This window comes from Xenopus laevis, chromosome 1S, assembly GCF_017654675.1.
Source record: "Xenopus laevis strain J_2021 chromosome 1S, Xenopus_laevis_v10.1, whole genome shotgun sequence".
NCBI classification, from domain to species: Eukaryota; Metazoa; Chordata; class Amphibia; order Anura; family Pipidae; genus Xenopus; species Xenopus laevis.
In genome coordinates this window covers 19,759,325-19,777,113 of record NC_054372.1, presented here as the reverse complement: position 1 = coordinate 19,777,113, position 17,789 = coordinate 19,759,325, and the positions used below count along the sequence as shown (strand labels likewise).

The 17,789-nt window shown below is 37.3% G+C and overlaps 1 protein-coding gene across 7 annotated transcripts in view; it reads right to left on the bottom strand.

Moving 5' to 3' along the window:
- The window catches only part of slit2.S (slit guidance ligand 2 S homeolog), a 217,231-nt gene extending 205,948 nt beyond the window's left edge, over positions 1-11,283 (bottom strand). For 4 of the 7 annotated variants that reach the window (XM_041573442.1, XM_041573452.1, XM_041573460.1 and 1 more), the window contains exons 1-3: positions 10,483-11,282; positions 7,572-7,643; positions 6,505-6,576 (exon numbers count right to left, since the gene is read on the bottom strand). In XM_041573442.1, coding sequence (XP_041429376.1) covers positions 6,505-6,576; positions 7,572-7,643; positions 10,483-10,688 — 350 coding nt within the window. In that variant the 5' untranslated portion in view covers positions 10,689-11,282. 7 annotated transcript variants of the gene reach the window in all.
- Positions 11,284-17,789: the final 6,506 nt, after the last annotated feature.

The window sequence follows — 17,789 nt, the reverse complement described above, 5'->3', positions numbered from 1 at the left end:
GGGGGGTCAAAGTTTTTTTTAAAGAGACAGTACTTCGACTATCGAATGGTCGAATAGTCGAACGATTTTTACTTCAAATAGTTTGATTCAAAGTCGTAGTCGTAGTCAAAGGTCGAAGTAGCCCATTCGCTGGTTGAAGTAGCCCAAAAAAACTTCGAAATTCAAAGTTTTTTATCTTCGAAGTTAGTGAATCGGCCCCTTGAAGTTGACAACTCATCTTGATGCACCTTTTTGTTCAGTACACTACAATCATTATTTGCTTTATATAAAATAAAGACCCAATTGTTTTTGACTTGTAGAGATAACTTTGCCCTCTGCCTATCTTTTAGCACAATGTATAAAGCAAGATCATAAAAAAGAAGTGTATTTGTAATGTATCTATAGGTTGCCTTAGAAATGGTACTGAATGTCAGAGCCCCATGGAGATGAATTGGTTGTCAGAAAACAATGTGCCTCCATCAGATGGACTTGGCAGTTGTACACAAAAAAAAAAGGTTCCCTTAGCTCTTCCTCACAAATATGAAATATTTACTTTTAGTCAGCAGCTGGGGATTGGCATAAAAGAACTGTGTATATCTATCTTGGTTTTCATTCAAAACCTACGGTTTCTGTGCATCCATTCAGTCTAGGCAGACACTGCCTTAGTGGACCCAGGAACAAAGACAACTATGACCCCTTTAAATTACATCCTGGGGAAAAGTCAGCTGTAATTGGTAACCAAGCTTAAAGACATGATAGAAAATGGTTTTCCACAAAATTTCAGTAAATTCTATTTTAACTTTGAATGAATGCTCCATAAATGTTGTTGCATTTATCAATAAAAAAAAGATCTTTAATTTATTTTTTCCCCTAATAAATAATTTCAGTTAGGGTTGGCTCATCACTTTGTTTCAAAAAAGAGTGAAGGTTGGAAAGAGGCCAAAGAAACATTAATAGATACACACATATTTGCATGTGATTCAGACCAGAAATAACTTGCTCTCTGGACGGCCAGCTGTTGTGAACCACAGCTCAGTGTCCCTCTTCTAGAGGAAGTCTGAGAATGCTGGGATTTGTAGTTCACAACAGCTGGGATACAAATTATCTAAGAGGTCATTCTAGTCCCTATTTAGAAGTTTGAAAGAAGAATAACTACCCCAACACAATATGCAAACGTTTATATCTTCTACTGTTCTCTCAGCTCTATAATAACGAAGGAGCATCTTGTATATTTAGTTTGACTCTCAAAAGCATATTCCAGCATTCGCAAGTGTTTTCATTTTGTTGCAGATGTCCATTTTCAGCAACTAATCAAGCTTGTTTAAAGGACCAGAACTACATGAACATATGTTTCTGACATAAGCAGTGGAACTCAGGAAGAACAGATGGAACCAACATATTGGTCATTCTGCTAATAAAGACATTCGCCAAACAACCATGCCAGCTGTACTCATTAAATGACTATCCAGGCCATTGGCTCAATACACTGTTGTAGAGTTACCACTAGGAGCAAGTGTTTCTCGGATCATTTATCAAAAAATAATTAAATAAATGAGGTGAGGCTGATCAGCAAAAAGAAAACGGCCTTAATAAGGAAAATACATATCAAAAGGAAAATTTGACTGTCCATACGCCCACAGTCACAAAAACGAATTTATCCCAAGGGGGTGATAAAAAATAAGACTTAGTGGTGGGGGGGAAGCCTGAAAGTTATTAGGGCCACATTTCAGGTAAATGATTTCTATGCTGCCCAGATGTACTCCTGAGTATATTAAAGGATGACTGCATTACTTCCTAATTAGAACAGTAATGCAAATCAGTGGAAATCTAAGGTTATACCTTATTTCCCAATACTCCTTGTCTCTAGCTGATGATGACTTTCTCTCAAGACATCCATGTTAAGATATTTTTGTCTCTATAGCATGGACCAAATGTTCCACCTTAAATCACCCCTCTTTCAATGGTGAAGAGGTCAGTTACTCCTACTATATACAGTATTTTGGTTGTTAAATACCTTTGCATAGCTAGGGGCCGATTCACTAAATTCAAGTGAAGGATTTGAAGTAAAAAAACTTCGAATTTCGAAGTATTTTTTGGGCTACTTCGACCATCGAATGGGCTACTTCGACCTTCGACTACGACTTTGAATCGAAGGATTCGAAACTAAAAATCGTTCGACTATTCGACCATTCGATAGTCGAAGTACTGTCTCTTTAAAAAAAACTTTGACCCCCTAGTTCGGCAGCTAAAAGCTACCGAAGTCAATGTTAGCCTATGGGGAAGGTCCCCATAGGCTTTCCTAAGTTTTTTTGATCAAAGGATATTCCTTCGATCGTTGGATTGAAATCCTTCGAATCGTTCGATTCAAAGGATTTAATCGTTCGATCGAAGAAAAAAACCTTTGATCGTACGATCGCAGTATTTGCGCTAAATCCTTCGACTTCGATATTCGAAGTCGAAGGATTTCAATTCCTAGTCGAATATCGGGGGTTAATTAACCCGCAATGTTCGACCCTTAGTGAATCAGCCCCATAGAGTCATCTTGACCACTTAGGGGTAAATTTATCAAAGAGTGAAGTTCCGCCACTAGAGTGAAATTCCGCAGCTCTCAATTCATTTCTATGGGATTTTGAAAGGCATATTTATCAATGGGTGAAAGTGAAAGTTCACCCTTTGATAAATACGCATTTAAAAATCCCATAGAAATGAATGGAAAGTGGCGGAATTTCACTCTAGTGGCGGAACTTCACTATTAACTTCACTCTTTGATAAATATACCCTTAAGTGTGATAAAGTGTCCAAATAACTCTCACTTGTGTTAGTGGAGCGACAGGGGATTAGCATTAATTTAAAAAATAGCTCAGGTCTAAAGTATGAGTGTATAGCTTACTGTATTTTCAGAACATTCTTTCCCTGTAAATTTTGTTAACCTATACAGTCGAGAAGTCAACGTACTTACCCCAGGTAAATTATTCTCAATAAAAAATAACAGAACAGTCAATAGAGTCAATATAATTAGTAGTCTATGATGAAAGCATGACAGTTTCCTCTGATAGGAATGGAAAATAGTTATGTCTTTATATGTTACTTTCTACTCCCTGTCTGATAAACTTGCCATGCTAGTTATCTGGAACATGTTTTTGGAAAAACAGATCCGAAACAGAAACTTTGTGCAGGGTCTCTCTTTCCTTGAAGTTTAAAGCCAGATACATACTGGGCACTAAACTACATAAATCTTTTCCCATAGCACAAAAGTACCTCCTTGAAAGATAGCCTATTTTGGATAACAGAATCTTGGAGAAATGGTGTCTCCGGGGAAGCAGCACAGCCCTAAAATTCTGGATGTGAACATTAAAAACAATTAACTTCTGACATTTGCATAAGAATTGTACTTAACGAGCTATAAAAAATATATGTGCAGATGGTACAGGCCGCAGATGACTTTGGCGCCTTATTGTACCCAGTGCATTAGAAACAGACTGAGAAAGTATAATATTGTGTGTTTGTGTTAATGCTTGGTATAAACGCTCTAAGGGGCAGGTTTAGTATGTATTTATTGAGCATTTACCAATGATGTCATATATTCCAAGAAGTAAATGTTCTGAATCCATTAACATATTAACTGGCAAGGGTGTTCGAGCTCGATACTACCCCTGAACTCTAACACCCCACAAAATAATTAGCGTTATAGAGACTGAAGATACATTTTTGAACTGACAATTGATTGGCATTGATAACACTTTGGATACCAATCTTAGATGACATCAGTGTCGGACTGGGATGCCAGGGGCCCACCAGAAAACCTTCGACTAAGGGCCCAGTTTCCAAACTATTATTCCTCCTCTCCTCACTCAACCTCTCCTAGTTTATTTTCTCTACATACTATTCCATTATTAAGCCTCTTTGTTCCCATAATAGGGAATCACCATAAAATAGGCCAAATGGTCAGAAGCAAGAGGCCCACTGACACCTGGACCCACCGGGAGTTTTCCTGGTATCCAAGTGGGCCAGTCCAACACTGGATGACAGGCTGGCACTATGATTAAGTGCCCCATATAGGCACGAAACTTGTAACGATATAATTTTTTTTCCACAATGTAAGGGTGTTGGCACCAGCAGTAATAATCCAGTTTTTGTGGTGCAATTTTGTGCCAATTAACATTGCTTTTGTGTCCCCCCCTAAGCTGAAGGTCTGGGGCATGTGCACCAGGATTGTGTGAGTGTACCAGGATTGTACCATGATTGGTATATGGTGAGTTGTACACTCCAGAGTATACCAGCTTCCTTTATTTCTTAAAAAACACTACCTATAGCAGATTGATCTGCTTTCATAAATGTGGCAACTCACAAAACACTTACCTAAATGTTGGGGGACGTTTTCCTGAGTTATGAATGTGGAATAGCAATTCAAACCTCTTGAATCTTTTACTATTCCACAATTTGTATTTTTATAAATCTGTGCCGAAGTCTGAAAATAACTTATGTTATTAAATTATATGTCTGTTCCTGTGTATATTATATTTCAAAGCTTCCTAGTACAAAGCTAATAAGGTACACCATTGCTGACCAAGTTGGATCAGTGTAATGTAATCATATATATATGTGAATGGAACTGTTATGTACACCAGTACAGTTTTATAGTATTTCTCTGTATAGGCTATTAAAAACCTTAGTTGCTGCACCAGTTTGCATATGGAAAACCATTACCAGCTGCTTCAGCTGCCCATGCCCCAAAGTCCCAAATTTGTTTGGCCTTCAATAAATTCTCTGCTGAACTGTGCCTAATAAAAGTGAATATGTAAATGTAGCTGTAAAGTATTTCAATCAGCAAACTAACATATTTATAGACTGTGTATTTAAATTATAATCATTATTATCATTGTTATTTATCTGATGAGGATCATATATTTGATAGAAGAAAACAGGACAATACCTGACAAAATGCTCTGGATATTTAGGGGGTCATATTTAGTCCAAATTTATCTCAATATTTTCTGCTACAAACTCCGATCAAATCGGCTCTGGTTTTTTATGCTTATTTATTATTACATTTTCCCCAAAATTTGCTTTGTTGGAAAAAATCTGATTTTCAAGTTTTTTTGGGATTTTCTATCCAATTTTCAAGTTTTTTGGGATTTTTCACCCGAAAACTCAGAAAAATTTGGGGTATTGCACAAAACCCAGCGGACATCAAAAAATCATTGGGACTTCTCCCATTGACTTATATGCAACCTCGACAGGTCTGTAATGCCAGATTTTCAGATTCAGACTTTTCCATCCTCTGGGTTTAATAAATTCCGAAAAATACGTGATTTTATTAAAAAAAAAATCAAAATTTTTTCGTGATTTTTGCATTCAGAGTTTAGTAAATAACCCCCTTAAAGAATGAGTCATAATGGACCCAGAAAAGAGTTTCTGATGCTTCCATAAATGAGAGATTATCAAAAGGGCATCTGCATCTTGAATATGAAGTGTTGCAATATATCAATATATATACTCTAAAAAAAACGAGGGTAGTTTCATGTCTTAGAAGTACTCGGGGGCAAATTTACTTATGGTCGAATATCGAGGGTTAATTAACCCTCGATATTCGACTGCCAAATTGAAATCCTTCGACTTCGAATATCGAAGTCGAAAGATTTACCGCAATTCGTTCGATCGAACAATTAAATCCTTGGAATCGTTCGATTCAAAGGATTTTAATCCATCGATCGAACGTTTTTTGTTCGACCAAAAAATACTTAGACCTTCCCCATAGGCTAACATTGACTTCGGTAGCTTTTAGGTGGCGAACTAGGGGGTCAAAGTTTTTTTTTAAAGAGACAGTACTTCGACTATCGAATGGTCGAATAGTCGAACGATTTTTAGTTTGAATCGTTCGAAGTCGTAGTCGAAGGTCGAAGTAGCCAATTCAATGGTCGAAGTAGCCAAAAAAAACATTTGAAATTCGAAGTTTTATTCTTTTCCTTCACTCGAACTAAGTAAATGGGCCCCTTAGTGTAAAAGTTATTTATTGTAGAAACATAGAACAAAATGTATTGCTCTGTAAAGAGGTGCAAGCTTTTTACTGTGCTTTTATTTGGCATCTGAGGGACCCTGTTTCATTACAGTCTATACTTGGGATGATTACATATATACAGAACACATTATCTAGCCTAGGATTAAAGAATAAAAGCAGGGATCTTAAACCCACTGCCCTTCAATTCCCAAGATCCTTAAATAGGCACCTGGGCCACCACGTTTTTCACATAAATGAACTAAAGCAATCATAAACTAGTTATTGTCATGCTCAGCGTAAGAATACTGTAAAATGTAGTCCATGAACTTTATTCTGTCAATGAACTGTTTCAGGCATTCCTAGCACCCACAGAGTTAACTGAATGAAGTGCATAAATCATTACTTTCTGTTAATCCATGGAAGAGGCTGGTGCTCTCAATAACTACCCTCAGCTACAAGGTTCAGTGCACAGTGGCAATGCTCTGAAACAAACTGTGCAGCCAGGATTGCAATTAAAATTTACTTACAGTCTTTCCAGTTCTTTCAGGTCTTGGAATGCTCCCCTCTCAATTGTAGTAATCTTGTTCTCCATAAGCTGCCTGCAATTCACAAAATATGAACGTGATTTTGTGCTGCCATTAATCATGCACTCACTAATATCTGACATTGCTAAATATGCCAATAGCCATCTTTACTGCAATTCTGACGCCTTGAAATCTGATATGTAAAAATAATAATGGTGGTAATTTTCTAACCATAGAAAAATGACAAAAGAAATAAAATCCTACTTTCTGGACACGTTTTAAAACAATTTTCTAAAACGTTTATTTTTTAATTGAAAAAAGTCACAAAACTAAAGAAGTTTGTCAGAGTTTTGCTTGGTAACCAAAAATACTTTTTAAATGACATAAAAATGCATGCAGAATAATAGAAATGAATAATTATTAAAATTAAAAAATATATATTTTTTAAATGTCATCATTGAAGATTTATTAAACATAAAACAAAACAATAATAATAACAGTCATACTTATGGCATAAATAAGAAAATCAATTCTGTTTTATTTCTAAATCCATACTGTAAAGAAGCCAACCTCCCTGATCTCAAACTGCTCCAAAAGTTCTAAAGATCAAAAAAAGCTGGAAAAAAAAAAAATTGACCACCAATTTTAGAAATGTGTTGGAAAACACAGAAAATGGTGACTAATTACTTGCAGATGAAAATCTGGTCTTGAAATAAAATGCGTAATTAACTTTTTAAATTGTTCAAGCTGAGTTTTAGGATTGTCCCATAAGACACCTTTAATATTATTTATAAAAAATTTAAAAAGTCCAAGAATTAAACAGGAGTCACATTAGTCACAAATTACAGCATGACAATGAAAATAAAAAACGAATACCAAGTCAAAGATATTAAGAAGTGGATATGAAATAATTTGGGATTTTATTACTCGTGTTTAACATCTGTTTAAAATTTACATGGCATGTGGCTCGCAGAAAGGAACATTAAAAAGAGCCCGTAATTGTTATATATTTACAAATACCGCGGGACACAAATAAGCAAAATTGTGACATTAGCGTTTTCTAAACTTACAAGATCCGGAGGTGTCTTAATCCAGCAAAGTCTGTTTTGGAGATTCTAGTGATGTTATTGGCATTCAGGTCTCTGGGAAACAGGAACAAAAAAAAAATTCAGTTGTCAGCATTTTAGATTTTCAATTTTTCTTTACAAATAAAAAGCCAAATATTATTTATAACTCAAAAGACCAATGTTATCTTAAAAGATAATGAGTTCCAAACTTCACATTTCGGAGGCTTATCTCCAAGACGACTATAAAAAGAGCCCTGTGGTAACTTTGCAGAAGAACATCATAAAGTTTTTTAGTTAGACATTAGGCATATGTAAACATGTGAACCGAACCTTTGAAGTGTGCCTCATTAAGGTTTTATCTTAATGGTATTATTTCAATCATCGTTACATGTAGTTGGGATGATTTTATGACCTGCTGATATTTACTCATCACCTTTGGGCATCTGCATTATCAGCTGCACTGAAAAGAGTGAACTATCTGCATAGATAAGCAACCTTTATGGTTTTAAATAAAAAAAACGTTGTCACAAAACAAATGCAAATTTTCCGTAGAGGAATGAATGGCCCAACTAATGTAATGAGTCGACTCATTTAGGTTGACTTTATATTCAACTTTGAAGCCTTTTTATATTAAGGTAAGATTTCAATAGAAACAGCTTTGGGTTTTCAAAAACAAATAAAATGTGCGAATGGAATGCCCTTCAGAACTGATCGTTTTTGTTTAGCTTGTTGTTCTAAACTAAACAACTTCTGGGCTTAATACACTATCTGGAATATCTGGCCAAGATCTGAAATGAACCTTGTTCCTATCAAAGGACGACATCTGCTCCTATCTGCTGCCACTATGGGGGCTACCATTTAGCACACAAATGAGCACAACAAACTTTTAGAAACTTTGGAACAAGTCAGTCATTAATGTGCTCTCCCAGGCTTGAGATCTCACATGGAGATTTAAGATGATCCTTTGTATATTACATAGATCCCTGAAATAATCCAGAATGAGATAAAACATAGAGCCTATCCAATGACTTTCTATGGTGTAAATAAAAAAAGACTGTTCTTCCCTATGAACATATCACAAAACACACACATCTTAAATATATAGTTTGAATTTAAGAAGGCATCATATAGAAGGGAAATATTTGTTATACCATCATGCAGGGTTTTATTTGCTCTATTTGCCTAAACGTGGGCTTGTCAGCACTTTCTATTGGCTTGAGATGTTTCAGGAACCTTTGATTTGTGTATCACATAACGTTGTAAATAAGGAACCAACTTTAATAATTCAGTCTTCTCAAGAGCTCAACACTTCTTCTGCAGAAACTGTTTAACCCCACCGTTAGTGCCTGTGGCTTTCACAATTTGTTTTGGTTGTGTTTGGGGGTTGATTTAAAAAAGTTAAATATCCTCGGTAACTGACAGTTTGTTTAGACAAAATGAAAAAAAAAAAATTCTGTTTTAAATAAATAGCCTGTGTGGGTCTTATATATAGCGTATAAATATTAGTAGTTGCATTGAGACATGCTGTTCTGCACCCTTCAAAACAAAGCAGCGTGCTTGACCTAGATTAAGTACAGTACGCCAGTCACTTTTCATTAAACAACATGGGAAAGCAGTTTTTCATTTACACAGGAATGACAAGGTTTGGTTGAACAAACCCACAATATATCTCCCCTTCAAAGGGAACAGTCAGCTTGGGATAAATTAAAGACACCAGATACAACTTTTTTTGCTTATCTGATAATCTTTGCAAGACTGCTTATCTATTTCTATATTTTGTTCCCTTAAATAAAGATTAGGGAGTGAATACAAAGCAGCAGGCATAAAGATGACTTTATCTGTGAATAATGAGTAGACAGCAGCATGCCACACATTCCGGCTGAGCAGCTCACCGCAGGCAGAATGTAGGTAGCGATTCATTCATAGGGCTACCTTGCTTTAACACCGTGCAAAATCAAAAATGTTATTATTGCAGGTTACTCTGGGAAAATGGACAAAACAGCCACGGTAAACTGCCATCGTTCTGTATTCTCTTGCCTTGGCTGTAATCATTAGGCAAGCAGACATCGACTAGGCAATAGAATTATTTATTATATCACATCAGGCATAAATATTGATCGTGCCTCTACTCAGAAGCATAATAAATGTGTCGTTTGGATGGAAAACACAATGTAGGATGGGGTGGGAGTCAGGATTTCACATGAGCTCAGGTACCTTCCTTGTAAGGTGCATAGTATGCTGTATAAATAAACATATATGCCCCTTTATACAATATATATTGAAAGAATATCTTCGAACAGCACCTCTCGCCATAAAGCTGCCCCTGTTCATAGAAATATTGTAGATAAAAGTAAAAAATAAAGCAGCACCAAGGGTCTTAATGTGAAAAAAATATTTGTATTAATTGTTTCGGTTGAAAAAGATCCCAAATGGGACCAAAAAATCGGTTATACATACCATGTAATTAATACAAATATTTTTTTTTACATTTAAGACTCTTAGTGCTGCTTTATTTTTTACTTTATATATATATAAACAAGTCCCAAAGGTGCACTCCGTTTCCTCAAATGCCTGGGTGTGAGCAAAAGTGGAATAGGTATGTATGTAGAAAATAGTGACACTCACAGGACTTTACTAATGCAAAAAAAGAGGACTATTGAAACTCGATGTTTCGATCCCTCACAGGGATCTTCGTCAGGAGGTTTTTTGTTTTGCTTTCTCCTGCCGAAGACCCCTGTAAAGGAATCGAAACGTCAAGTTTCAATAAATAATCCTCTTTTTCTTAGTAAAGTCCTGTGAGTGCCGCTATTTTCTACATATATATATATGGAAGTTTGAGGTTAGGTTCATAGTTATAACATCAGTGATATAATACAGATAGACTAGACATAGTCTATAATGGATATATACTTACAGGCGCTCGGCGTTTCTTGGGATGTTGCGTGGCACGCTACGTAGGGAGAGCCCATGGCAGTCCACGGTGGTGCCTGTGCAAGAGCACTGAGATGGACAAGGCTGAGGTGCCACCTCGCTGAGTATGACCAGTACCAAACCCAAAGAGATGGACAGCTTCCAGAAACCAATATAGCACATCTTCTTCTTCACAAAACTTGGTAACATTTGGTCAAAAATGAAAAAAAACACAAAGCCACCCAAGGAAAGAACCCAACCAAAAACTGTTAGATGTCACCAAACCCAGGACAACTGCCACCCAAATCTGATCTTGTAGGGGGATTTTTTTTTCTTTTTTTCTTCTTTTTCTTAACTCACAAGTTTGTGCAATAGGAAGCACCCCACTTGTTTATCCACAATGCATGCTTGGTGCACACCTCCAAAATCCAAAGGCAATTTGTCGTGGCTGGGAGCAAAGCTTTTATATTCCTGTCAGAGCGCACAGAGTTGATGGTTGTGATTTTGTGCCTACAGCAGCCCCAGCAATCCTTCAGGCAGTGACTGATTTTCTTTTTCTTTCTTTCTCTGTATCTCCGTCAGAATCCCTGTGTGGCTTTTGTATGGCTCGAATATCCTTAGGCTTAGTCTATGCAGGAAATGTCAGCCCACCAGGCAGGTATATTCAGCAGAACTTAGTTGGAGTCACTGCATAGCATCTCAGTTGAGCCTTGTGTAAATACAGGGAATACAGTTCCCATGCTGCTGCCCAGAGCCTGTCTGCTAACTAACTGCACATTGCAGCCAGAGAGGGAGAGGAGGAGGTTCTAAACAAACACAGTGCTCTTAAAGGCACAGCACCTTACACTGCCGCTCTTCTTAAATCCAATGACACGGTCCCACTTAAACACACACAAGCACATTTCTTTAGAGTTTGAATACCTCCTACAGGGCTGCATTGCAATCTGTCGCCACCATGGGAAAAACCTACCTATTCAAAGCCCAGGATAGGGAGCATGCTTGTCTTGGTTACTTTATTGTGCCTGGCTGTTCTCTGAACTATTCATCTGCCACTCAAAAGTCAACACTAGTGAACAGCTTGTGCTGGCGAGTGCACTATGTCTCACCAAATCACAAGTCCACTCATTCCCTTGCTTCTGTACCCCAGTAATAACCAGTAACCCGGGGAAAATGCAATTAGCCGTGTTTTTTGGAAATCAATTGGAATTTAGTTTTATTTGGAAAATAAAAACTAGAAGATATTTAAAAAAAAAATTCCTTAATCACATGTACAGACAGTAGAATATAAACTCATTTCTTAGTGGGAAAATTTCTATTTTAATCATAGATACACTACAGGTATGGGATCCATCATCCAGAAACCGGGAAACAAATGAAAATGAGCCTAATGTGAGTTTGCTGTGGGTAAAAGGATAATTGTACAGTGAGCTGCACTGGGGCAGGGACTGATGCAAGTGATTCGCTGTGTAATATGGCAGCTCTGTATCAATATAACATGAACATAGAACATAGGACTCATTTATGAATGCAAGCACAATAAACTCTTACTATTAGCAGAGGTACTCCTACATATTTCCAATGGGCCAGTCCAGCCCGCTTTGATGAACTGCATTGGTGCAATTGTACTCAATAGTAATGGGCTAATTTGAAATTTGCGAAACGGCGGAAATTTTTGATGCCCACGACAATATTTATACGCGCACCTATTTTGTCCAAATGCATTAAAGTCAATGGGCGTCCGAATAATTTTGACACGCAACAACTTTTTCTGACACACACCGAAATTTATTTGTCGGTGGTAAAAAATGGAAATTTGCAGCGAATTTGCGTCTGCCTAATTTATTCACCCATCACTAGTATTCAACACAAGGACAGTGACCGTGGAAGCACGAGAGCCACTTGTCTTGATGGTTAATTGCTTTCCAGGGTCCTCTTAGTATACTGCAGCTACACACACACATCTGACTTGCCCCTAGTTATTGTCATTTTTGGTGCATTGTAATTGACACCTTTGTCACTTACATGTGACTTACCAAGCAGATGCTGCATTATTAAATCACATTCACTTTTTGGTGCCCAGTCTTACAGTGAAATTCTGGGGAAAATGCTGCATTTTGGGTAAAACACATGACAATTTGTTGGCACTTTGTACTTAGGTAAATGAACGAGCCCTAGTGTGCTATAAGTATCATAGTTATGAAAATTCCCTCCATACTGTAGTGATTGGTTAATAAATCATTTTTTTTCCAGTTTTTTAATGGCAGAGGTAGCAGAATTGGAAACTGAGGCAGCAACAGAAGAAAGGGTCAATATTGGGCAGTTACTGGGGTTTCTTTTCCAGCAGAGCATTCACCACGTCTGCCACTACCCTAAAACTCTGAGCATGTAGCAATAATATACATTTTTTGCATCTGGGCAAAAATATGAAGCTGAAAGAGCCAGTGTCAGTCAGTGAATTCCCCAGATTAACAAAGTGACTCCAGCATGAGTCAGCTACTGGAATGCCCAACTGCTAAACAGGAACAATTTGTTGTTTACAGAATAAAAGAGCCCAGCGTTAGGCTGGGGGGTGCACATTACTAATATATGTACAGTATATCTCATATGCTTTTTTTTGTGTATCCCCTTCAGTTCTCCTTTAAGCCAAAATCAAAATTGTTTTTGGTAGGTATTCATAGCTTTGTGTTTTCTTTAAAATTGAGGTTTTTACACAGTTTATACCCCCCTTTGATATCCAACATTGGGTCCAAGCCATGTTTTTTAAAAAAGGCAAAAGATAAGATATATGAACATATGATCATCCTGTCATGGGTCCAAAGTATCCAGGATTTCAAATGTATATTTGTTGCTAAAGCTCACCCCTAATTCAGTGATCCCCAACCAGTGGCTTGTGCGCAACATGTTGCTCACCAAATCCTTCGATATTGCTCCCAGTGGCCCTGAAAGCAGGTGCATATTTTTGAATTCTTGGCTTGGAGGCAAGTTTTAGTTGCATAAAAACCAAATGTACAGAGTCTACTGTAGGCTGCCAGTCCACATAGGGACTACCAATAGCCAATCACAGCCCTTTTTGCCCCCCCTGGAACATTTTCATACTTGTGTTGCTCTCCAACTTGTGTTGCTCTCCAACTGTTTTTACATGTGGCTTATGGGTAAAAAAAAAAGTTGGGGACCCCTTCCCTAATTGCTTCCTTCTAAAGGATGAACCCCACAGTGTAAGAACCACAGCTTTACAGCACTGTCCTGCCCTCTGATACAGGGCCTCATTTAAAGAAGTTAAAGTTTCTGATTTTGCCTCATAGTTTTCAGACTTTCAGCTGATTTATAAAAATTCAATGTTGACAAAATTCTATCATTCTGATGTAACTTTAATTCAGGGTTGGCATTTAGATACAACTTAACATAGCCTTTGACCATAATCCTTTTTACTAAGAATTCTTTCTGGCCAAAACAAGAGAAGACACACAGTAAGGGGCAGATTTATCAAGGGTCGAATTTCGAGGATTTATAAACCCTCGAATTCGACCCTAGAAGTTAAATCCTTCAAATTCGAATATCGAATTTGAAGGATTTAGAGCAAATACTTTGATCGCACGATCGAATAAAAATCGATAAAATCCTTCGAATCAAACAATTCTAACTATTTTAAGCGATTGATCGAAGGATTTTTATTCGATCAAAAAAAGCTTAGAAAAGTGCTGGGGCAGGTCCCCATAGGCTAACATTACAGCTTGGTAGGTTTAAAGTGGCGAAGTATGAAGTCGAAGTATTTTTTAAAGAGGCAGTACTTCGACTATCGAATGGTGGAATGGTCGAACGATTTATACTTCGAATCGTTTGAATCATTCGATTTGATCGAATTCGATCGCATTTGACCCATTCGATGGTCGAAGTACCCAAAAGAATACTTCGAAATTTGAAATTTTTTTCATTCGAATTCTTCACTCGAGCTTAGTAAATCTGCCCCCCCCAACTGTTCATTTCCATTTCTACAAATAAAAAATAACTTTGAATCTCTGCCGTAGACTTCACTAAAAAACTTTTTGAAGCTTTATAAATAAGCTTTCCAAACACTTATGGAAAAGGTTGCAATGCATGGAAGTTGTAAATGAGGCTCCGTCTTACCCTTTATCAATAAGACCCATTGCAATAATTAAGTACACAGCTTGGTAGTAACTGAGATGCTGACAAAATGCTTGCCCATAATGCAGTTTCTCTTTTAGAGCTTCCTTTATTGGACATTTCCTGCAGGCTCTGTAAACACAGGTGGCTAAATAGGTTATTAGGAAGTGCTTCAAGTGAGAAATGCTAATGAAAATAATCTTCCGTCAAAACATGGCACACGCAGATTGAAGCATTTTAAGTAAATTAGAAATACAGTATAAAGGTATGGGATCTATCATAGAGAAACCCTTTATTCAGAAAGTTCCCAAATATGCCACTGCCATATATCCCATAGTGTCCTAATTAAGCATTTTTTATAATAAAATCATTTACGAAGGCAAGTGAATTAGTGATGGGGGAATAAATTCGGCAGACGCCAATTCGCTGCAAATTTACGTGTTTCGCGTGTCAATACTATTCGGACGCCCATTGACTTTAATGGTGGCTTCAAAATTAACGTGGGCGTCAATTTTCATGTTTTGTGAATTTTTTGCTGTTTAGTGGGGAAAATTCGCCCATCACTAGTCAAAATCATTTATGTATATGATCCTTTAATCGCAATGCTGGTGCACATATTAACACGTCCCACAGAGAAAATCCTATGGGTTCCACTGGTGCCTAGTGAAATTATAGGGAAATGCCTAGATCCTAAGCATTCGGAATAATAGATTCCATGCCTCTAAATATGCCTCTGTTATTTGCACTAGTCATATCTGTTCAGATCACATTTGTAATCTTCTTATTCTGCATACTATTTGTTATCATATTGATTTTTATGGTTTCTTGTGGAAACCAAATAAAATATTTCAAACAGATCACATTTGTACTTTAGTGTTTTGTTTGTGGACGATATTTGTGTTTGTGGAAGTAAATGGGGCAATGACTCACACTGTGAAGTCACACAAGTCATTTTATTGTCCAATTGGGTCCTCTTTTACTGTGTGTATGCCCATCCTTCACATTCTTTAAAGGAGAACTAAAACTTAACTAAAGAAGTAGCTAAAAATGTTGTACATTATGTTTTGTACCAGCCTAAGGCAACCACAACCCTTTAGCAGTTAAGATCTGTGTCTCCAAAGATGCCCCAGTAGCTCCCCATCTTCTTTTCTGCTGATTCACTGCACATGCTCTGTGCTGCTGTCACTTACTGAGCTTAGGGACCCACTCACAATATACAGTACACATAGAATAGAAATGTCACAATATAAGGCTGATTAGTAATTAATACAGATAATTATTACATGGCAGCTCAGAAACCAGTGCAATTAGCATCAGAATTTAATAATCAGTCCTGTAGCATCAGCTTATATTACAGGGGAAGCTCATTTTCTGCTGGATAATTAGTGACGAGCCCTAAGCTTAGCTTCTCAACAGCCATCAGAGCCCACTGAGCATGTGAGTGTCACAGACACTTTCCAAGATGGTGACCCCCTGTGACAAGTTTGAAGTCCTGGATCATTGCTGCTATTGACAAGCTAAAACTTTAGGCTGGTGCAATAAGTTCAGTATATAAAAAATGGCATTCTTAGCCATATTCATTTTAGTTCTTCTTTTAGTTCAAGTAGAGAGAGCTACAGTATGTAGGTTGCCTACAACAGTCATTGGGTTTTGGAAGATAGACAGACCTCTAGTTCCTACCTGCCTGGCAGCTGTATAAGTTTAGGCAGAAACAACTGGTTATATGTCTCCAACTTAAAACTTCCCAATTGCTCCCCAATTTCCTGTACTAGTACATCTAGCAATTACAGCAGTATTGGTCTATACTTCTTTGTTCTTAGTGAGACACTTCCCAACACTCTCACTAACCAATGTGATATATTAACCAATATATCACTAAAACACCCTTTCTGAGGTGTCTATACAGGTATGGGACCTGTTATCCAGAATGCTAGGGACCTGGGGTTTTACAGATGACAGCTCCCTCTGTAATTTGTATCTCTATCCCCAAGTCTACTAGAAAATAATGTAAACATTATTAAACACAGTAGCATGGTTTGCTTCCAATAAGGATTAATTATATCTTAGTTGGGCTCAAGTACAAGCTACTGTTTTATTATTACAGAAAAAAAGGAAATTATTCTTAAAAATGTGAATTATTTGGGTAAGATGGAGTTTATGGATTCCATGGCTGTAGCCATTTTTGCTATGGGTTCAGATATAAAGCTATTTAAAAAAAATAGGAAGAATCAGCAGCCTTCGACAGAAACAGCAGTCGCATCTGGTTCCCCAACTGTTGAATAGCCTATATCATCAGCCGCATTAGTTCTTAAAGGGACAGACCTGTGTCTCTTCATAAATCACTCCGCAATTACAACTACTAACACATGTCAATAATATGCGCGTACCAGACCCGAAACAGAGGGAAAAAAATCTATTTTTTATTTTTATTTGACTGGAGCCAGTTGGAATCGTTTGCCTGAAACCCTACTCCAAGGTGCAAACTGTGATACTTCATTTAATCCATGTCATCAAAGGAACAGATGTTCATAATTACCGCAGCAATATGCTTGCAATAGAATCGCTGATCAGTATTGTAACTTGGTCGCGGATTACTGGGAATGGCTTTAGTCAGATCAAGTTTTCAATTTTCCTCCTAAATATTTTAAAGAGCTCGGAATGAGGCAGCTGCGTTGGGTCTCCATCTTCCTGTATTGAAATATCCAGGTTAAAGGGTCAGCTATTTTTTTTTTTTTTTTGGTCTTCAAAGATAGTATCATCAAAGAGACACGAGTAAAAGTTTCAGCAAATATGAGATAAATTACATTGTCCATGATGTTTTCCAGAAGATTTTGCAAATAAATGACAACTGTAGCTCTGCAGTTCATTCTCCCTACCACTTCATACACAAGAGACTGGGTGATGCTCGACGGTTGGATCAAGGCCACCATGATGTGGCAAGAAATAGATTTTTTTCCTAGACATAAAAGTTTGTTTTAAGATTTAGCTGTCCAAATAATGGCCCATGTGACCTCAAGGAGACTATAATTACTCTTGGTCTACCCAAGGGCTTCATTGACTTCACTGCATAGAAAAGTACATTATCATTTGACCCCAAACATTTGCTTACTACATGGGCAGCACTCTCTTAGCCAATAATTCCATTGCAAAATAAGTACAAGCACACACATATGTGACACACTGATAGCC